The 22,789-nt window shown below is 42.3% G+C and overlaps 2 protein-coding genes across 5 annotated transcripts in view; one reads left to right on the forward strand and one right to left on the reverse strand.

The window, feature by feature from the left end:
- Positions 1-10,198: 10,198 nt before the first annotated feature.
- The window catches only part of LOC309705094 (uncharacterized protein), a 35,739-nt gene continuing 23,148 nt past the window's right edge, over positions 10,199-22,789 (forward strand). For all 4 annotated transcript variants that reach the window (XM_082530662.1, XM_082530663.1, XM_082530664.1 and 1 more), the window contains exons 1-6: positions 10,199-10,342; positions 10,424-10,526; positions 15,220-15,518; positions 17,799-18,096; positions 18,737-18,907; positions 20,389-20,545. In XM_082530662.1, the coding sequence (XP_082386788.1) occupies positions 17,941-18,096; positions 18,737-18,907; positions 20,389-20,545 (484 nt within the window). In that variant the 5' untranslated portion in view covers positions 10,199-10,342; positions 10,424-10,526; positions 15,220-15,518; positions 17,799-17,940. The remainder of the gene's footprint in view (positions 10,343-10,423; positions 10,527-15,219; positions 15,519-17,798; positions 18,097-18,736; positions 18,908-20,388; positions 20,546-22,789) is intronic.
- hoatz (HOATZ cilia and flagella associated protein) lies at positions 13,011-13,694 on the reverse strand (the record flags this gene model as incomplete). The annotated part of the gene is made up of 1 exon (XM_082531546.1): positions 13,011-13,694. Exon 1 carries the CDS (start codon positions 13,473-13,475, stop codon positions 13,011-13,013), a length of 465 nt encoding a protein of 154 aa, XP_082387672.1. The 5' UTR covers positions 13,476-13,694.

The raw sequence follows: 22,789 nt of genomic DNA on the forward strand, positions 1-22,789 counted from the left end.
GATTTTTACATTACACATATACCAATAAAATCCAGAGACTGTATAAAGAAGATGGACAGAGCCACCGTGATGTCATGATGTCTGTGGGGAAATTCCTGAAGGCCAGAAAGAGATTTATGGTCCTACGGAAGTCTGCGGTTAGAGGGCAGCTCTGGTTCTCTGTGACATGACTTTATGGGCTGAATCCCAGGTCTCAGAACAAACTGAATAAAACATGAACTAATATCAGAAAATCATCACGGAATATGGAGCTGCCAGACAGGAGGAAAAGAGTGAAGATTCATAGATGTAGTCAAGGAGGACATGGAGAAGATTGGTGTGGCAGAGGAGGATGCTGGGATACTTCTTCACTTCTCAGTAGTACATGGGGGGTGTGATAGGCTCGGGAGCCGCCACCAGTACCCTCCTAGGCTTTCCTCAATTTATGTTCAAGCCATTCACCTTTATCTACTAAAAAAACACTGTCAACCCTAAACCCTGTTGGTAATTGACGTCATCATGCGACGATCAGTTGACCCAGCTGACATCGGTGTGCCCTGGCACGAAGCGCGGAATCTCACTGACTTGGACTTCGCAGATGACGTCGCCCTGCCGGGCTCGACTCAGGAAGATCTCCAAAGGTTGACCACGGCCCTGCAGAGGGAGGCGGCGAAAGTTGGATTAAGAATCAGCGCCAAAAAAACCAAGGTACTCCGAGTTGGCTCTGCACATGCCCGCATTCCTGTCATGATCAACCAACAACGTGCTGAAGAGGTGGAGAATTTTACATATCTTGGCAGCATCATCTCGAATGACGGGGTCTCTGATCGGGATGTCGACGCCAGAGTAGGGAAGGCAGTTGGTGTCCTGCGACGTCTCCAGCCTATTTGGAACTCGACCTCCCTGAATGTCAGGGTCAAGATCAGACTACTGAACTCTATCGTCTTCCCTACTGCACTTTACGCTAGTGAAACCTGGCGCTCAACAAGTGCAATTATTCAACACCTGAACGTGCTTCAACAACGTGGCCTGCGGCGAATCCTGAGAATTTCCTACCGGGACCGAATAACAAATGAGGAGGTCCTACGAAGAGCAGGCACCCGCCCATTAGTTGCAGAAAGGCGCTTCCGCTTTGCGGGCCATATTTCACGCCTACCCCCTCATCGCCCAGCTAAGATTGCCATGACATGGCGTCCACGCACTGGCAAGCGAAAGCAAGGCCGACCAAAGACCACATGGCGTCGAACATTCATGGACGATCTGAGAACTGTCGACATTGCCTGGGACGAAGCTGAAGCAGTCGCTGCTGACCGACATCGATGGAGATCACTAGCTGCCCGATGCGCCGCCCGGCGTAGGAGGAACTAAGTCTAAGACTAACCCTAAAATGAAGACGTGGGCACAGCTAGTGAATCACAAGTTGTGGGGAAAAATGTGGCTGGTGAGTGGTTTCTGGCTGTCATGGGTGAAAACATTGGGTGGTTATAAAGAGTGTGCTGCACCAATCCGGTCTTCAAGTCTGACGTCATTAGCCGTGCCTGGGCCCAAACACTGCTGCAGGTCCCTGAGTCAAATAATCACTGCAGCATTACCGAGAGTTGAAAAACTGTCTGAATTCTTTCATCTGTAATCATGGGTATCCTTCACTCTCATTGGTAGCTGCTTCAGTCCTCACCTAAAGTTTACAAAAGTTTATTTCACCCATAGTCGCTTATCAGGCTTTATGATTGGATGATGTATTTTGAGATATAGGCCATTTCAAACAGCAGCATCATCTAAAAAAAATTAGATTTAATAAACTGCTGACAACTCGGCTGCCCAGCGACCATTACTGAGAGGAAAACATCCAGTGATATATAATCTCACCGACACACTGATAGAATCATGGAGCTACCCACACAGTCCAAATATTTAAACATTTACTCACTTTTTTATTAAAAATGTCTAAAACCTTGGAAGCATTTTATTTGCTGGAGTCTTACGGATGCTTAGTATCTGCCTCCTGGATAAAAGGAAAGTTATTAAACTTCTGTTCTGCTGTGTGTCTCCTCTTCTTCCTCAGTGGGAATCTGCTGCTGCTGAGCTGTTTTCTTAAAATGGTTGTTTGGTTCAGCTAATTAACTAAATTGGCTAATTAAGATTTTTAAACTCTGCACAGCTTTACTCTCAGAAAAACATCCAGTCTCATTCACCCAAACATTGCATGAATGCAGCAAACATAGCTGTTAATAAAAGGTGTGCCTGCTGGAACAGGCGGTCTGTGAAACCAGCAGGTACTTCTATAATCAATAGGGTGGCGTAATCAATACTGCTCAGTGCAATCACCTGTTTCTGACATCTTCACCACTCAGAGACATGCAGAAAATAATAAGGAGGAGACAAGCGCTTCATTTCCAAACCGTCACTTCAACAATGGAGCTGTGATTAAAATGAATGGCTGGTGCTGTTTTTGTGTTTGTGTGCAGCAATCAGTCTCTTTGGTGTGTTCAGCAGATTAATCTAGCGCTGAAAGAAGGTGATTTATTCACTAATGTCACAGCAAGAATTCCTTTCTGCTTTGTCCACTCAGATATAATGGCGCATGGGAAATTCATCTAAATATTAAAGTGTTTCTGCACCGCGGACGCAGTCTAAATATACTCCAGGAAAGGTGAACTCAAGCAGATAATAATTACAGCAGACAGTAAAGAACAAGGGAAGGAAGTAAAAAAATGGAAAGCAGCATGAGGACACAACCTTCAAAATTAAACCTGAAATAACTGAAAGAGGCCAAATATGTCCACACAAGCATTTTAGCAGCAACTGGGGCAACACAGAAAGCAAACAAAAGAAGGAAACACACAAGTCCCAAAGTGCTGCAAGATGCAACAATAAATAAATCTAAATTGAAGTGAGCCTGTACAGGTGGGTCTTAATGTAACAGAGTGTAAAGGTTTCACTCGTAGATGCCAGTAGATTTCATGTAAACAGTTTTGTACAGACTATATTTTTAATAAAATTAGCATTTAGCAATGAATTAGATCAACTTAAAACGAGATACTCTCGCCATTCACCTGTAGTGAGTGTACGCAGATAGCAAAGTGACTCCGGACTATGTCGGCCCCAGAGGTTTGTCACTATCTGTGGAAGGCTGTCAGTCCACTGTTTACTGTGAAACGAGTCTGATATGTGTCGATGAGTCAGTGAAGCCTCTTACTTTTGTCCAATGACGGCAACACTGAGGTGAGTTGTTGAGCTCATGCTAAACTTTTATGTCGGTAAGTGCTACTGTTTTGCCTCTGTTAGCCGCTGTTAGCCAAAGTTAGTTGCTATGAGCCCTTTTAGCTGTTGTTAGCTGACACTGGTGGCTGTCAGCCAGTGTTAGTGAAACTATCTTTGAAGTGGATGTAACTTGTTGGACTCTGACACCTAGTGAATAAACTCTCACACAGAAACAGGACGGTTATGTGTCTAATCTGCTGCATCTTAGTAATTAATATCATATCTTGAGTCTGCAGGTCTGAGTACTACAAAAGTGTTTTTTTCTATCAAATAACCTAAAAAATTAGACAGCTGTACCTTTAAGCTTTTTTTAAAGGTATCAAAGTCCACAGATCTTAAATCCAGTCAGAGTGAGTTCCTCAAAAGCCTCATTTGTCTTAGTCCTTAACCTGGACCGAGGTGCTGCTAACGAGCAGTGATCAGCTGACCACAGAGACCCCACTGTTTTGTATCACTGTAGAAATTTAGAAAAAAACCTGACCATGAAAGCAATCACCAAAATCTTAAACTGAACCCGAAACTTAAGGCGTTTAAGACAGCGTCAGTGTCACCTGCAGACCGTTTGAAAGTGATCCAGGGAGGATTTATCAGTGAAAAATGAAAATAATCAAGGCATGACAAAAATAAGCATGTATGACAATTTCCATTTCAAATTGAGACTCAGCATATTTAAGACAGGTGATACTGAACAGGTGATAAAAACAGTTTTTTCCAAGATGGCTGACGTGCCTCATCAGAATTACCACCAGATGTCTCACAGCTGGGAGAACCGAAGGTGAAACGGTCCGAGATTCAGAGAAGAACTTTAGTGTTTTGTGCTTTTCAACACAGACAATTGGCTGCCACCCAGTTCTTTAAAACATCCTGAAAGATAATTTGACACATACAGCTGGATATACTGACCTAACAGATGTATGAGATATCTTCAAAATCATTCCTGTATGCAGCACGTCACATCTGCAAAATGATGCAAGGTGTAGTCATTTCAGAGGTGTATACAACAACAACAAACTTTATTTATAGAGCACATTTTAAAACCAGCGGTATACCAAAGTGCTTAACATAAGAGAAGTAACACGAGTATTATAAGGCTTTAGCAAAGTATCAAATATACTCACAGGTCAATGCCACTAATACACAGGGGTAATATAAAATGCATATCAAAATAAAAACATAATAAAAGCAGAAGCCATTTAAAAAAAAATGTGTAAGAAAAAATAGAGTAAGTCTAAAAGTCAGGTGCGAGCATTAACAAGCAGGAAAGGCGAGATTAAACAAATAGGTTTTTAACCGTGATTTAAAAGATTGGATGGAATCAGACGCCCGGATCACAATCGGAAGGTTATTCCACAACTCTGGTGCAGCCAGGGCAAACGCCCGGTCACCTCTAGACTTCAGCCGAGATCTAGGCTGCACCAGGAGTAACTGAGTAGATGATCTGAGTAGAGCTCTGGCAGGAACATACGATTTAAGGAGTTCCTCAAGGTAGCTCGGTGCTGTGTTGTTGGTAATTTTAAACGTGAGCAGCAGTATTTTAAATTGGATACGGTATTTTATGGGTAGCCAATGCAGGTCAGCTAGAACAGGAGTGATACAGGCAAACTTCCCAGTTCTGGTCAGAATGCGTGCTGCAGCATTTTGGACAGTCTGTAGTCTATGAAGGAGGGCAGAATGAAGACCAAAATAAAGTGAGTTGCAGTAATCCAGCCTTGAGGTCACAAAGGCGTGGATGAGCTTTTCCAGGTCCTTATGCAGAACATATGCCTAGCCTTAGAGATGAGACGGAGTTGGTAGAAACTAGATCTAACTACAGCAGACACTTGTTTATCGAGTTTGAACGAGCTGTCAAGCAACATGCCCAGATTGCTAACAGTATAAACCTATCCGCGATTATAAGATCAAACCAGATTACTTTGGTTTGATGTTATAACCTGCCATGTGTGCCTGGAAAACAATATTTACTGCCAAGAAAGGTCAATATTGGACTTACAGTGTTCTTCTGTATCTACTGGATGTTGTAATAAAATGTTTAAATGTCACCATCTGCTGGCTGTAAAAAGTGGCATTTCTGCCCCCTAATGGTCAAAAATTGCTACTTTTATCTTTAGGAATTAATTTTCTGTTGTTTTTATCTGCATAAAAATTAAAGTAAGTACACTTTGCCTATTGTTGTGAGGTTTTTGTAAGCCTGCACGCCTACCTTTTGTTACCTCTTGATTTGTAGAGTCCTGTTTTTAGTTTTGTTGTTGTTGCTGCTGCTGTGGTTTGATGAGCAGGTGTGGACAGAGGAGAATATTTTTCTAAATAATAAGTATAATTATTATAAGCTGATGTTCTGAATAGCCACAAAGCTTCTGTTGTGTGATCAGACCTGCATATGCTGACACTGAAGTGCTTCATTTGCTCTGTTAGAGAAGAGCATTGATGACGTTCATGTTTGTGTAATACAAGACCAGAGCACGCATAAAAAATACATAAATAAACCTCACGGTCAGTAAACTGTAGAGCCACACAAATCACAGCGACACAGCGCTGGCTTTCCAAAGCCACGTCCCTGAGTTTGAGCTGGAAATGAAGTGACACACAGCTGCCTCCTCTCCAATAAAGGTTACACAGCCGGTGGGATGTTTTACAGTTGATAAGTAGCAGGCTTGTAAACTAGTCCCACTTTTAAAGAACATAACACGCGGCTGTTCTCTGACTTTCAGATGTCTTTTGGGATTCACCTGATTCGTCTCAGAGCTGCACTAAACTGCTTCGCTGCTCAGGGATGTTTGATCGGCTGTAGTTTCAGATGGATGAGACAAACTGTAAAACACTGCTGATGTGGCTCAAACGTTACTAAAGCTCTTCAGCTAAATGTGTTTTACATCAGCCCGGTCAACATTTAATCCAGTTAAATAACTTTAACCAACCACTTAAACATAAAGTGGCCACAACTGACAGTGAACGCAACAGCGTCAAATCTCAGGGCAGCTAATCACAGTGATGCTCCAAAGAATTATCGCCTGGGTTTTTCACTGTTCGTGTCTTTGTTTTCAGCTGCAGTGGGCAGCGGTTTACACAGAAAGCTGCTGTAAACGACCTGCTCAACATAGCTAAATGTAAGGTAATGAACAGCTGGAGGAGTTAGCAGCTAAATAGTCGCAGATAGAAGATGGTGGAGACCAAAACTGAGCTAAAAAAAAAGGCTGAATATTGGACTTTAGTTCATTACACACTTAAATGTGCCACCTTGCTCTCTGGATTTCAAGTATTAAAGCACCTACATGCTTGGAAAATGTTAGCTTTTATGTAACAGTGTATTACAACAGCACTGAATGAAAACTTTGAAAGCCAGTTTCCTCCTTTGTCTCTGTTTGATCTCATCTCAAAAGGAGGAAGCTGTCTGAAGAAGGTAGTTGTTCACAGTGTTTATTGCCACAGTGAGAACACTTCAGTCTCCTGACTCATGCCACAGGAAGGGATGAGCAATTGGACTGAACTGAACTCTGAAATCCAAGAAGACATGCAGTCTAATCCGTTTTCTGTGAAAGCTCGAGGTCCAAACACAGATCCACTGGGTGACCTCACAGACAAGGTCACTGTCAATAGGAAGGATATTGATCACTCCCTGGAAATCCCAGAGTGAGACTGAGTCCAGGCCAAGATGAATTCATGAGAATACAGGGCATCAATCACCGGGGTAGACCTCGCTGAAAATAAATTGTCTCATTATGAGTCCTCCTTGTTTCTAATGGAAACAAATAACCTACTTCCAGCTCATCTGCAGCTAATTTATTTGTATTACTTATGCCCACAACACAACACCCACTGATGTATATCCAACCTCGCTGCAGTGTTTAAAAGCTCTTATGCAATGCTGCGCTGTCATTAACAGAGAAGGTCACGCAGTCAGCTTGTTTGTACGCACTTAAAAATGCAGGTCCTCCTTGAGATGAAGCATTACTATCATCAAGCCCCATTAGGCCCAGGGGCAGCACAGAAATATGCATCTAATGTACGATATCCTCCAAGGACTGACACTGTGCTGTACCTCACTTAGTGCCAAACAAGAGGTTTATGTCACCATTTGGAGGCTGCATGAGCACAGCATGCATCACCGACAGTGGAGGAGGTCTGAGGAGAACTCAAAGTTCTTTTTCTTCTTCCCAAATATGCAAATATGTCACATTTTAAGATGCATAGATCAATAATTTCATATTTGCAGTGGCTCAAATGACTAAATGTCAAGTGAGAGGGCTCAGTGAAGACATAAGCCAAAGAACTTGATGAAGATTTTTAGCATCTTTCAGCTTTGTTTTGGTTTAACAGCTTGTAATTTTGCTGTTTCTGAATCCCTGCCTCTCCTGCCGTGTCGATCAGGTAGACTTTGCTTAAAGCCGCACACAGTGACCGACTAAAGGAGGACAGGGTGATGGCTCACGAGCTGGATGAGCTACTACATCACCAGGATGAATGTATGTAAACTTTACATGCAATGGTTTTTTCATCACAAGAATTTATCTGCCAATAAAAACAGACCACAATATAACAGTAAGAATATATAATACTTTCTTTTAGCAGTTTTAACAACTGTAATCTTCAGTAGGAACACCAGACTCATATAAAAGGTGAGATAGTCAGAAAGTTGTTGAACTACCTCAGTGATGGGTGACATCACAGAGGGTGGGTTCGCCCTGAGTTCCTAAAGGTTCTGGTTGTTGTAGGGCCGTCCTGGTTGACGCGCCTCTACAACACGGAGATCTGGGGCGGTGCCTCTGGATTGGCAGACTGGGGTAGTGTTCCCATCCCACTACAGGAGGGGGTTACATTCCTCAGGCTCCTCTCTACGCCAGGGTACTGGAGAGGAGAGAGAGCTGAGCATAAAAGCTAAGCTGTCAAATTATCAGTCGATCTACGTCCCTGCCCTCACCCATGGTCACGAGCTCTGGGTAGACACCGAAAAAACAAGAGCATGAGCAGTGGAAATAGAGCTGCTATTCCTCCACCTCAAAAGGAGCCAGTTGAGGTGTTTCGGGCATCTGAAAATGATGCGTTTTGGGCATGTCCCACAGGGAGGAGGCCCCGAGGCACACCCAGGACATGCTAAAGAGATTACAACTCTCAGCTGGCCTGGGAACGCTTCGGTGTTCCCTTGGATAAGCTGGAGAAGGTGGCTGAGAAAAGGGAGGTCTGGGAATTCTTGCTCAGGTGACCAGGTCAGGATAAGAGAAAATAAGAGAAAGTGGATGGATGGATAAAGGACTGAGATGGAGTAACAAATGTTTATTTGCATCATTTAATGGGGTTTAGTAGTATTAAGTATTTATGGGAAATATGTTTAAAGAAAGGAAATGACATCAGGGAATAAAACATCATTGATTCAGATCATCAGAAAATATTTACAAAGAAGGTTTAACATTTGATTCGCCCACAGATCCTGTTTACAGCATTTAAGAATTTATGAAAGCTTCATGTATTTTTAAAGAAGTTTCTCCTGACAGAGAAGAAGTTGGATTTTCAGCAACATGTTTCCCACACCGGGCTTCAGCAGATCAGCTCGCAGAGTCTCCTGGCTCTGTGTGAAATGTCAGGTAAATATCAGGAACATCAGTTTCCACTGACCGTAATACTCCCTCAGAGAGCTGCGTCTCATAAGAGCGGTGATGAAGCGCATGCAGCAAACACAGCGGGCAACAGCTGGCGGGCAGATATTACAGCGATCTGTTTTCCAGCCCTGAGAGAGGAGAGACTGCTGAGCCGAGATATCACCCACCGGGCAGCCTCGGAGCTGCAGGGTGCCGTGATAAATTATTTGGGTGAAAGTAGTCTGAGCAAACAAATAACCATCGGAGGGATTGCAGTGCGGAAAATAAACAGCTTCATCTCAGGAGATTTCCCACAAATGAACTTTTACTGACATCTTATGGTGAATTGTCGTCACTGCAACCACCTCTAAAATCATCTTTAAATCGTCAGCTGCTGAAATCTTTTCAAGTTAAAGATCACATTTGAAACCATTGCCTAAATCAAGTTTCCAAGTATTAAACTTTAAAGAAGAATCTCTGAAAAAACAATTATTTGAGCTGTAGGAAAGAAAAACAAGAAAAGATAAGTGCAAGTCCCACACAGATGCACTTACTTTCACAGTTTATGATTCTCGTTCACAGATTTATTTAATTTTCATTCAATGTTTGGCACCAACACTGTTCAACTGCAACTATAGTGGCTATTGCTCACATTCAAACTGAAAAACCACCATTTAAAAGGACACTGATGCATGATGAGCAAATAATGTATGCAGGAAAAAGAACTCAAATAAAATCAGGGGAATTTATGGTTTATTTCATCCTTTGCACTGCTAAAAAAATGGATTCTTTAGTGCATGCTGGTCCTGTACCTCTCTACCTTCTCAAAAACAACTAAACAACCAAAAGAAAAATAAGACTAAATAACAAGCTAAATAAAAATAACCTAATCAAAACGCATAAACGTGTATAAATACTTAAACCTTTAACATATTCTAATCATTCAGCTACAAACTCCTACAGCAGCAGCTGCCTTGTTTTTTAAAGCTCTGAGGTGGTTTGAAAACAGACGTGCTGCAGACTCGTGGCGTACTGAAGGTTAAAAACCAAAGTAAAACATGTCAGTTTATGCACACATTACTTTTACGCGACTGTTTCATGCTTTGTCAGGAGACAGAGATCCACCGAGATAACCACTTCTAGCATGAGCTGATAACTCGACAGCTCTAAGCTTTTATTCAAATACCAAGATGACGATGACAAAGGCTTCAAAAAGGTAGTCTTATAGACCAGGGGTGGGGAACTGTCCTGGGCCGGTGTCCTGCTGGTTTTAGATCTCACCCTGGGTCAACACACCTGAATCAAATGATTAGTTCATTAGCAGGCCTCTGGAGAACCTCAGGACATGTTGACGAGGTCATTTAGCCATTTCAACTAGCTGTGTTGGATCAAGGACACATCTAAAACCTGCAGAACACCGGCCCTCAAGCCCAAGAGTTCCTCCACCCATGTTATAGACTGTACATAAAAGATGGACACAGCCACTATGACATCAAGCACGGGTTTGGAGAAGTTCTATTTTGAACCTCCAGGTGAGTATCACAGTGTTTTCAGACCACGATGATGACAGGAGACAGATCTGAGTGCAATTACCGACGTAACTGCGCTCTCAGACAGGCCGCGGCTGAACGGGACAAACTGGCAGGTGTTCCAAATTAAGGCTGTCCAAATCTCAAGGAGGAAGATGTCGGACCGTTCACAGAGTCGCAGCCCAAAGTAGGTCTGATTGGATGGTCACGGCATTATCACTCATAATCCAAATGGGATTGGTTCTCTCAATTTACAGCACACTATAAGGCTACGTTCACTCTGCAGGTCTTAATGCTCAATTCCGATTTTTTGATCAAATCCGATTTTTTTGTCTGCTCGTTCACACTACAGATAAAATGCGAACGCGCTCTAGTGTGAACGCTCAAAGCGGCCGCATGCGCAAAAGAAGACGTCACACACAACGCGCTCTGTTTAGACCCAGAGCAAACAGTATTGTTTGACTGATGGCCCTTAATATAAAGACTTCGGACTTTACGTTTCCCAATTTTTGCTTTAAGTTATTTTGTTATCTACATAATAATGTAAATAACCTAATAATGATCCTTATTGCTGTTTTAGAGGAGCGCTGCTTCAAAGGATAGCTGTAGATTTCTGTCAGAATCTGCAGATTATACAGTACAAATAAAATGTTCACGTTGTCTTCCCAACAGTTTCACTGGATGGCCAGAAAGCGTTCACGATGTCTTCTCCGGTGCTGATAATTAGCGTCTGTCTTGTGTCAGTGACGTAAAAGACGGATTTAATGCGACTTGACCGTTCAAACAGCAGTCGCTTTCTAAAACATCGGATATGTATCGGATTCAGTGCCACATATGAAAGTGAACCAGATCGGATTTGTGCCGTTCACACTGTCATACCATGATCGGATATGGGTCGCATAGGGTCAAAAAAATCGGATTTGATGCGCTTTCACCTGCAGTGTGAACGTAGCCTAAGAGGAGAAGTGTTTTTGAAACCTCACATATCTAATATAAACTCTGTGTGAGCTATTATACAGAGCCTGTTGATGTTCATAATGGTCTCTTTGATAAATAATGAATCATACTTGTAAGCACCTTTCAAGCAGGTTGGTGAACTTCAAAGTACTTCACAGATGACTGACAATCCAATAATAGGACATAAGAAGAAGTAATAAAGCAATAAAGCCCTTACCGAACTTCTGTCAAAGGTTATGGTAAGATTGGGTCACATTAGGATCTCCACAGCATCCAATATTAAAGTTTCAACAATGCCATAAAAGAAATGATCATTAGGAGAGGTACTAGTGACGTTCTTATTATAGCCAGCGCTGAAGGGCATTATTGATACTCGGATACTTGGATTTTGAGTGGAGGATCACTTTAGAGTCACTTAAGAGTGACTTACTCTCACAATCTGGGTTTGAGAGGTTAAAGAGTGTTTGTAGGCGATGGGCTTCTGTGCGCTTTGAAAACTTTAACCAAATTAGCTCAAGTCAACAGTCAGCAGGACTCTTCTTATCCTATTATGGTCGGCCCTTCTCCACTGGACATTTGGAATTTGAATATCCACACAGGCTTCACATCACATTATGTAATGCTGTTTGAAGCAAACTGCTGTGTACGCTGTGTCTGACACCAGTATCAGTCTAACACTCCAAACACAATCAGATTATTCTTATTTACATAAAAAATCAGATTAAAACTACAAAACACGCCTCATCTGTTCTCTGTGTGAAGCTAATTAGCAGATATAGTTTCTTATGACCCAGCAGCTCATCAGCAGAATAAATGGGTTTTATTTTTGTCCGTGACATTTAGGAATATTTTTAGAAAGCAGAGGTTGTTACCTTTCCAATAAAGAGTGTGTTTTAAATTTTAAATAAAACCTGGTAAGACTTAGATCATACAAGCTTATAAAACTTGTAAAAGTGTGTGGTATGGCATGTCTCTTCAATGAAAGTGATGCTGTTGGGTGGAAATATCTATATTCTTCAAAATTCTTCAAACAGCAGTGGATGTTAATCGAACACTCACCCCCTAAACTTAGATGGGCTGCTGGTGACGACTCAAAAATATTGTGGCCTATAAAGCATCGTCTTTGCATATAAATGTAATGTGGTTCATTTTTTTAGTTAAACAAAAAAGAAACATTTTAATGGCCAGATATACTTTAAAATGTTATCAGCCCAGTGAATTAACGAGGTCCCAGAATGGATCCCTGAGGAACACCTGTAATAGAACAGAAGACATGACCTGAACCATTTAATTAGGATAGCAGCTTTTATTGCATAATGTAATGTTATTTAATATTATATAACTATATTTACAGAAGTGCATTCTTTAGAAAAAGAAACAGGAAACTGGTCTCCCTCATTTAATTTTTAACCACTTTAGTCCCATATTTTGTGACTTCCGGTTGTTCTACAGGATCATCAGCAGATCAGTATTTAAAATATTATTTAGTCGCCACCAGAGCTGTTTGGCTCCCCTTTATAATACTTTTTTTTTACACTGCTTTACATATCTGTTTTTCCCACAGTGTGCCCATACTGAAGCAGTCATATGGATAAACTGGTTTTGATATATTAAGGCAGTGTGTGTGAGAGACGTTTTGTTGTCTGAACACTTTAAACTAATCCTGCAGTTTATCTCAAACACACCTGCTCCTCTCTACACTCCCAGTTCCCTCCTACTGAAGCTGCCTGACCAGCTCCCTGTCCTCCTCAGAGTTCTCCTCAGGCTTTTCTTTTCCTATGTTTTCTCTGCCGACTTTCCCTTTGGGCTTGAAGGCCACAGAGAGCAGCTCCTTCTGGATCCTCCGCTCCCTCTGCCTCCTCAGCAGAGCCAGGATCTCCTTCCTCTGGTCCCCCATGGCCGCGTACCGCTGCCTCTCCTCCTGCCTCTGCCGGGGATCGGGGACTCTTTGCGGCTCCGGAGCGGGACCGGCGGCGGTGCTGCCGCTGCGCTGCGGCCGAGACACCGGCAGCCTCTGGCGGATATCCGCCGACACCAGCCGCGACTCCAGCGGCGGCAGCAGGGACAGGGAGCTCCACAGCTGCCTGGCGTGGGACACATCCTCCGGGGAGGATCCTTCAAACACGATGAAGAGCAGATCAGTCTCCTCCTGCTCCGGAGGATCCGCCTGAACGGACATTTGAGCCTTCGGGCCAGAAACAGAGAAACAGAGAAACTTTTAATTTAAACAGATAACGGCGCTCTTGTTTACTGTTGTCACCATGGAAATAGACTACGGCAAGCCAGCAGGAGTCAAGATTTTCTTGACGCGCGTAAGCCTTCAAAATAAATTCAAAAGCAGGATTAATGTAATAATTTCAGTCGCTTTTGTCTGTCAGTGCCAATTTTTAGAAGAGGAAAAAACACAGTGACAGCCCATCACTTAATCTCATGGATTTAAGCTTTTATCGAGTAAAATTCACAAAACTGTTTCAGTTGCTGCAGACTAGAGTTGACTGTGCACATAAACCTTCCTGATCACATACAGTAGCCTAATTATTATTATGTTTTGGCGCTCTCTTTTGAGCCATTCTTAATGTTTCTGACCATCTGATAAACAAAAATGTCAATTAAGCTTAATTAAATGAAACCCCAGTTAATAAAACTGGTTAAAAATAGGGCTTGCCAAAGGATGGATATCCAGGAAAAATCCAGGAATTTGTCTTTTTCATAAAGTGGATTTCCTTAAACTATAATCATAATGAAAATAAATGATCTAAATAAATGAATAAGAACTGAAATAGTCTGGCAAGGATTGAATTTGGACTTTCATGAAGCAAAGAAAAAGCAAAGAAAAGTAAAATGATGGCATTATTGAGAAACAGATTCGGACACAATAATCATTTTATTTTAGTTGTTTTGTTTTAAGAACAAAGATGGAGACTTGTTTTTTATGTCTGCACGTCCGGGTCACACTACGATTGCTGTAACCCGTAGTTATTCTCTCCTCGTGACCTTTGACACTTGTCTGGACTACATGACATGTAACTGAGCCATCAGTGCTAAAACTAGCCCAGATGTGTCTGCTATTTAAATTTGAGACACTGTTTAAAACGTCAATAAAACTTAATGATTTGCATGATTTTAAACTGTGTGAATGACCTAAGTTTACACAGAGAAGGGTTTCAGGTGTGGAGCCAGTTTAAAATATTTTATGGACTTTTATTCAGTTTGATCTAATAAGGTGTTTTTAAATTTGTGATTCTCATAAAAGCTTAATCTCGGAGTTTCTGACAAAAAGAGTGGGATGAAAACATTGTTTTTTTAAGAAGACGAAACCTGCAGTTCCTCTAATGTCCACTGGAGACTCCTGAGTTCCTGCAGACTCATGTGTTGAAACTTTACAGCAGAAATAAAAATGTTTACTGCCTGAAATAAAACAATTTTGGTCTCTATCTTAACCGATATACAAGGAAGAATGTTTGTATAACTCACCTGCTTAAATTGCATGAAGGTTTAAAGTTTGCATTATTGGGGGCGTGGCCTATCTGTGACATGAAGGAGTTCCAAACCAATGGGTGAAGCAGAGGCGGAGGCAGACATTTGACACACCCGGGCTTCTGAAAAAACAACCCAGGCGTCATAGAGACCATGTCCATCTTTTATGTACAGTCAGTGTAAAAGAAGCCTGTCACGTACAAGAAAATGCAGGTAGAGGAGCAGAGTTTGAGGATCATTTAATAACACTGGTTATTGGTCATGTGTGCAACATACTAATGTGAAGCCAAGTTTCTATACTTTCTATATTGTTAGTTTTAACAGCTTAATTTATGGATTCCCAGTGTGTTGTCGGCACAAAACAAGGAAGTGCTGAAAAATCCTGAAATGTAGGCACTTTCCAGCACCTCTGTGTAATAACCAACTCAATTTTGTTATCACTTTAGCAGATACATGTCATCAAGCTGAGCCAGAACAACCGTGGGCTCTTAATTTGAAGGCAGACTGACTGAACCTCGTTTGATTGGCTGAATGAAGACCTGCTGCTAACTTTGGATAGGAGGTAGGCAGGAGCCCAAGGGCTCCACCCCCAGGTATCGCGGCTGATTTAAATGCCAGGGGAGGAGGAAGGACATCATCTTCATCTTCATCCTCATCATCACCATCACTTCATTTACCTGACATGAGAGTCTCATTTCCCTGGAGCTCAGCCTGCATCCTGCACTGAGGACTGAAGCCCTGAACGGTGAGTACAGCGCTTTAATTTTAATTTTAATACTCCCACAGTTTTGATGCCAACCTACAGCTGCTGCCTTGCTCAGTGAGTTAGAGCCTGTGTGGATGCATCTAAACTTGCAGAAATGTGTAATGTTCAGTAGATGAATCTCCAACAGGTGGCTATTTTGTGTCAAGACAAAAGAAATGTTCTATTTTATGAGGTGTAATTAGGAACTAATGGCCTTCTGCATGACCCTGAATCCGTTATTCGTCATTAACAATAATTCCAGGCTGACCTGTTCTCAGTTTAAACTGTGAAAAGTGTCAGAAATGATGCAGGATGCTGATTTCACCTGCTCTGCATAGCCCGTGTGCCAGTAGCCACACATGGATGCTTCCCCCTGACATGTCACCATTTTGGTGTAAACGGTAAGCTTGGCTGGACACATGAGCTGCACCTTATAAGGTAGTATGCCTGCTAAGTCCCTAGCATCCCTCTTTGGGCTACCAAGCTACCAGGAGCAAATGGTTAGCCAAACATGGGCATTCCAGCATGGCAGCTCACTTGTTTGATACTTGGGGTTATCTGTGTGCTGCTTTTCATATTTTATTGCCTGCTGTTCAATGGGAGGTCAAAGCAGCCTTGTGACCTGCACGCAGAGGCACAGACGAGGATAAGTGAGTAAGTAGCTGTATGCAAACTTTAGGGAAATATGGCATTTATTTATCAGATGTAATCTGTGAGACAGTTCACTGAAAGTGGATGTAAATGAGCTGTGAGATGCAAAGGCAGCAGTTGGAGGCACAGATGGAGGAAGTGTGAGGCAGAAAAATGAGCTAATGAGTCAGTTTTATTGATGCTGGCGCGTCTTCATCACTTCTTAGCCTTTATGTGCCCCTGAAAGGTTTCAGAAGTCTGTGAGAAAGATGCTTTTATTTCTCCTCCTCTGCTTGATGCTGTGTGAGACTGTGCTACAAAATAGTTTGGTCTTTAAATCAAGTTGCGCTGAAGGCGTAGGCGTAGTTTTTTCCTTCAGAAAACTGAACAAGTTATGCATTTGTCCTGTTCAGTAAAGGCATGAAAAAAACAAAAACACATCAACAGTAGTCCGTATGGGAAAAAATGCCTCCAACAAGGTCTTTTTCTTTAAAAATTGGTCTTTTTTACTCCCAAAATATAAAATATGAATCTTGTGTTGGAAACATAATTATCTGCAACGCACACACTGCTGTGAGTCCTGGTGCTGGCAGGTGGAAAACTATGGAGAAACCAGGAGATGGATTTATAAAAAAAATTTTTAAGTTGTGAGCTGCTGTTTTTGAATTTGGGAGTTTGAAACTCATTTTTCTTTTATAGAGCACCAGTTCTTTATGCTATGACTCTGGGCTGTTAGTGGGATGCACTGGGCTCAACAAAACCACCAGATTAGCCTCTATATGCAAAATAATTCACTCTAATTACAGTTTTATAAGATTCCACACAAGCCTGTATATGACAGCTACTCATCATCTGATGTAATAAAACCAAGAGCATCCTGATATAAAAACAAAAATAATGAGCTCAGGGGGTGTGTAGGAAGTTTCAGGGAAACAAAATAAATGTTGTAATTTACATGTACTAAACTGTCCAACCTTCTGGGATGAAACTGGATGCCGATAAAAGCTTTCCTTTAGAGTGTCGTAACACTGACTTTGGGCTCGATTGAAGACAATCTCAGTTATGGGTGAGTGGATACACAGAACTCTACTGAAACTGTTTTCAGCATCAGCTTTTCCTTTTTTTTCTGTAATGCATTAGATAGCTTGTTGGCATGCAGGTGAGCACAGGTACGATCCTGTAAGCAAAGTGCAGAATGGAATAAAATTTGCAAAAGGCCAATGGATATGAAGCATGTGCTGTAAGGTAAGTACCATGTAATATTACAGAGAAAACTCCAGCAATTAGATCAACCCCTTATGAGCAGCACTTGGCAACTGCGGGAAAGAAGAACTTCTTTTTAACAGGAAGACACTTCCAGCAGAACCAGGCTCAGGGAGGGGTCTGAGAAGAGGAACAGAGAGACACAGAAACAATTATGGGAGCAAAGACATAAGCTAATAGATATAAAAATGTGAACACGTGGGGAGTGAAAAGAGGTCCTCAGTGCATCATGGGAAATCATCCTGCAGCCTGAACCTGTAGCAGCATAAAAATAGATAAATGGCAGGTTTATGAGTACAATAAGGCAAAATTAAAACTGCAGTGAATATAAAAAAGCAGAGAAAGAAAAAGTGTCTTTTTTAATTCACATTTTTGATTTGTCAGCAGGTCAGAGGTCAAATCAACTCACATATCAGAGGCTGAGCCGGTCCCAATCGACGATTCAAACGTCAGCGTCACTGCCTCCGAACCACCAGCGTTAGACTCCGATCCCGCCGCTGCTGACCCGCAGGTCGATCCGACCGCCAACATGGCCGACACCGACGACAAGTACCTCTTCCTGGAAAACGACTTCCGCAACAGCGGCGTGGCCCAGGCCGACTGGGCAGCTAAAAAGATGGTGTGGGTGCCATCAGAGAGGGAGGGCTTCGAGCCGGCGAGCATCAAGGAGGAGAAGGGTGACCAGGTATGCATGGAAACAAGAATGATTGACAGGAGCCATCAGGAAACACAAATATGATGTTGATTAAGTCAGAAACAGCGTGAAAAGAAGGAGCTGAAGCAGAGTGGGGTTGCAAAGCAGCTTGCAGACAAACATTTACACCAACTGTTTGTCTTTGTTACTTTGTTACTTTATGAAGAGAGTAACAGTGATTCTGGTCTTTTAACAGAGTTTTACCCTTAAACTCTTTAATTAAATTTAACCTGGCACTTCAGTACGGGACCGCTTTCTGCAAACTGAGTAAACACAAGAACAAATGGAAAAGCTTCCATATATTCCAGAATACTCTGTGGGAATTGTTTTGTTATGGACGAACATGAGACGCAGCGGTTACAGACATTACTTCCTCGCGTGTAAAACTTCAGAAATTACTTTTCAAAGATTAAAAAATAAACTTGAGATAAATTAAATGTAGAATTTCAACATTTTTAATTTTCTTGTGAGATTTTCTTCTCTTCGTTGTCTTTTTTAGTTTTCTCTCACCTGTTCTCAAACCTGTTTCCTCTGAATGACACAGATGTGCAGGACACCAACACGGTTGTTTGGTTTGTCAGGCGATGTGATATTTGAATTTTTGTGCTGAATACCTGCCGCTGCTCTGCAGGTGCTGGTGGAGCTCTCCAACGGTCAGAAGGTGACGGTGAACAAAGACGACATCCAGAAGATGAACCCGCCCAAATTCAGCAAGGTGGAGGACATGGCCGCCCTCACCTTCCTCAACGAAGCCTCCGTCCTGCACAACCTGCGCGAGAGATACTTCTCCAGCCTGATCTATGTGAGGAAAACACTCAATGATCACCTGGCGCCTGATTTATCTGGTGCTCAAGTCAAACTTACACCCATGATTTTAAGTCTCTTTGTTAGAAACTGTGTTTAAATTACATTAAAAAGGAAGTTTGTTCTATAAAAACCACACAGGTCTGTGTTTATAGAACTAAAGTGAAAACTTTGCCCCCCTATGTTGAAGACAAATTGAAAGAATCAGGTGTTAACCTGAATGTGCTGTAAGGTTTTACGTAAAGAAAACTGCAGTAAAGACAAAGTCAGCGGGAGACAGGAGAGCTGAGGGCCCCTCATAAATTCAGAGGCTGAAGAGACTTAACGTTCAGGTGGAAAGTCCTCGTTTAAGGACTGATGTACTGGAAAGATCAGCAGCTTATGTTTGTATTATTTTAGTCAGTCTTTCAAAGACTAATAAGGTACTGCATGTAAAAATTTGAATCCGAGCTCATGCATCTCATACAGACCACTGTGCAGATCCCCGAGAGTTAGGAGGTCCAGTTCCTCCAGTCCTTATATGAGCAGAGGACTTCAGAGCAGCTAAAACCATCTCTGACGTTAACTCGAGCCACCGCTATTGTTCAACCTAAAGTTGGATTATTAAGAGAACGAGCTGCAGGGCCTGTGCAGTTTGAATTAATGCAGCAATGTGAAGTTTTCTCTATAATGTTGTGGTTAGAAAGGAAGCGTGTGATTAGGTTTAAATATATTCAGAAGCAAAATAATCTTGTTTTAATCATTAAAGCCATCAGATTAGACAAAACAGGGCATTGATTCACACAGATTACATTCATTCTTACCATGTATCAATATAATTAATCCCATCATTTGACTCTAAGGCTGCTTTATTATTTTGTCTCTATTTGCTGTAAAACAAACTGAATGAAACTTTATTGTTATAAAAGACGAAGCAGCAACAAGAAGCAGTCAGGAAACAGTTTATAACGAAAATTAATTTATAGTCTTGACTTTTAAACATGTCAACGAGGTGGAAGTTCTTATAGTCACAGGTTAATAAAGCACATGAACCTGCTCGTGCATGAAAAGAGCGAGGCGCCAGTTCAACAGTTCACACTGTTTTGATCTTGAATGCACCCAGTCGAGGTGTGGCCAGTCCCTTAAGAAGGTGGGAGGATTCAAACAATCAGACAGGAGCTGGAAGAAGGAAGCAGAACACACCTGAAACTGAGCCACAGCTGAAACAACACTTTTACTTTGGAAGTGTGACCTGTCAAACACGATGACTCCCATTATTAGGAGCACACACCTGTTCATGAACTATTACAGGAGTACTAAAATCTGCATGTACAGCATAAGATAACCTTCCTTATTCCTGCTGTGCGTGAGTAATCAGATATCAAAGCACCAGTTTACTGGGCGATGTCTTAACATTTTAAAAACTCGAGTAGAAAACAGACGTCAGAATGAGCTGGCAGCTCCGGCGTGGTGATAAAGTGATGTTTCGTCCCTCCACAGACGTACTCGGGCCTCTTCTGCGTGGTGGTGAACCCCTACAAGATGCTGCCCATCTACTCTGAGAAGATCATCGAGATGTACAAGGGCAAGAAACGCCACGAGGTTCCACCGCACATCTACTCCATCACGGACAACGCCTACAGGAACATGATGCAGGGTAACTGTCTGCATGCACAGACAACAGATCACACGGTAAAACGCACACGACTGTTGTTCTTATCAAGAGTCCAAGAAAAGCAGCTACAAACTTTGTGTTTGATACAGAAAGTATTTAAATACTTTTTTTTTTATCTCAAACCAACAAACATGTCCATCAGCATCACTGGAAATATCAAAGATGTTCCCAGATGACTGAAAATCAAAGAATTTAGTCAAGTTTATATGTACAGACGGATTAAAGTTAGACCATCGAGAAGTAAACGACAGGTGGGAAATGCACTCAGGTAAATAAATGACAATATTTCACATCGTAGAAAACTTTTTTTTAACCAAAATTACCTTTAAAATTTGTAAATAAGATGCTGAATTATGAATATTTCAATATTTTAGCACATAAGTGACCAGTTTTATAGTAAATATAAAGATACAGATCTCCTTAGAGGCTCTGTGACGATAACAAAAACATTTTTATCCATCCAACTGTTCTTCACCTGTCCCAACAACCGTTAACCTGAGCCACTTCAAACCTGGAAGGTGTTTCACTGCTGGTGACCTGAACAGGTGCACCAGTGAGTCCAAAGCACATATTTTGAGCCAAGTCCAGGTGTGCCACGGGACTTTAGGAGGCATGGAAACTGTAAGCAAAGAGAGAGATGAGGGTGAAAGTAAAGCTGAGGATCCATCTTCTTGCCTTCACCTGTGAGCAGGACCTCTGTGTCGTGACTAAAAGAATGAGATCACAGATATAAGATGTAAGCAGCACTTGCAAAGGAATCAGATGAGGTGGTTTGGGCGTGTGACCAGAAGAGTGTGAGGAAGTTGGGGACCTGCAGACAATGTGTGGATGGCACTCCCCCTGTTTACCTGTGCATCGCACTGATAAACGGTGTGTTATAGAGCTCTGTCCATGCTCTCTCATATGATATATTACTTGATAAGATTTCTTGAAATTTTTTACAAGGTCAACTTTGACCTTGGGAGCTAACAGTGAAAGTCAAGGTCAAACGCTCAGCCACCCTAGGTACTCATGTCCCCCAAGCTCCAGTATGTTGTACAGTTGGAAGATGTTTGGTGTGACTTCGACCAGATTTTCACCTAAATTAAATCCACTCCAGCTGTTATTGGTCTCTACCATCACATGGAATATGACAGTTACATCTAGACTGCTAACAACCAGACAAATGGAGCGGTGACATACTCCCTCCCTTTGGGGAGAAACAACGTGTCTCTGTTTTCCCACCTTCATTGAACCTACCGTTCCCGTACAGTTTACAGCATCTATGAAGGCACAAAACCTTCATGTGCAAAGAACTTTTCACTTTCTTTGTGTTTTCATTCCTGTGTAGAAACGTTACCCTCAGAATAATGACTGTCGTAAAATTTCCACACTTTCAACCCTCCAGTGTGGGTTGGATTGGACTCTGTGGTTCTGCATGTTTGGCACCCCCAGTCTGAAGCACTGGGAGTCAGCAGCACTGAGAAAGCCCACCTGGCTTCACCTGGCTTCACCTGGCTTCACCTGGACCGGGGAAGTCAGAGGAGCTGGATCATGCTAACATGCTTTCTTTGAAACACTTGTCAGATTCAGAAGCGTGCTGGTTTGAGCCTGTGGGCCTCTCTGTGTCCAGAGACGTGACTTTTGATTGGGTGTAAATGTGAGAGTGTGTGGTTGGTTTCACATCTGGGATGTACAACACCTTTTACCCTGTGGCACCTGGGATAGGCACCATCCCACCCCCATGACCCCGAGTTGGATAAGCGGATAAGTCCTGCTCATCCACTCTGCATCATCAGCCAACACACAAACTGACTTTTAAATCGCAGCACGCTGGTCAGACGTTTGACTCCCGGGCAGACCTCTCACAGGATTTTTCTCTAATGACATACTCTCTCCACTAAATGCTGCATTTATCATGTGTTTTATGACTTTTGATGTAAGAGTGTTTATGTTTTCAAGACACATGAGGCTGGTGTGTATCAGATGAATACACAAACACTCATCCTGTCCCCTCAGATCGACCATCACTATCCCCAGATGCCCCCATCTCCCCCCACAAATATGAAAACACATTCAGTCCCATAAGTCCTGCTGCTTCTGACGCTGCTGTACAAAACATGAAGCAGCCACAAACAGTCACATCACAGCTCTTTCTCAGAGGTGAGCGATGGCGTTGAGCAACCTCGACTGAAGCCTCGGAGCGTGCCGTCTGGCCTCCGTTTGGTCCGCCGGTGACCTCAGAGC

This window comes from Aulonocara stuartgranti (assembly GCF_965226115.1).
Source record: "Aulonocara stuartgranti genome assembly, chromosome: 4".
NCBI lineage: Eukaryota > Metazoa > Chordata > Actinopteri > Cichliformes > Cichlidae > Aulonocara > Aulonocara stuartgranti.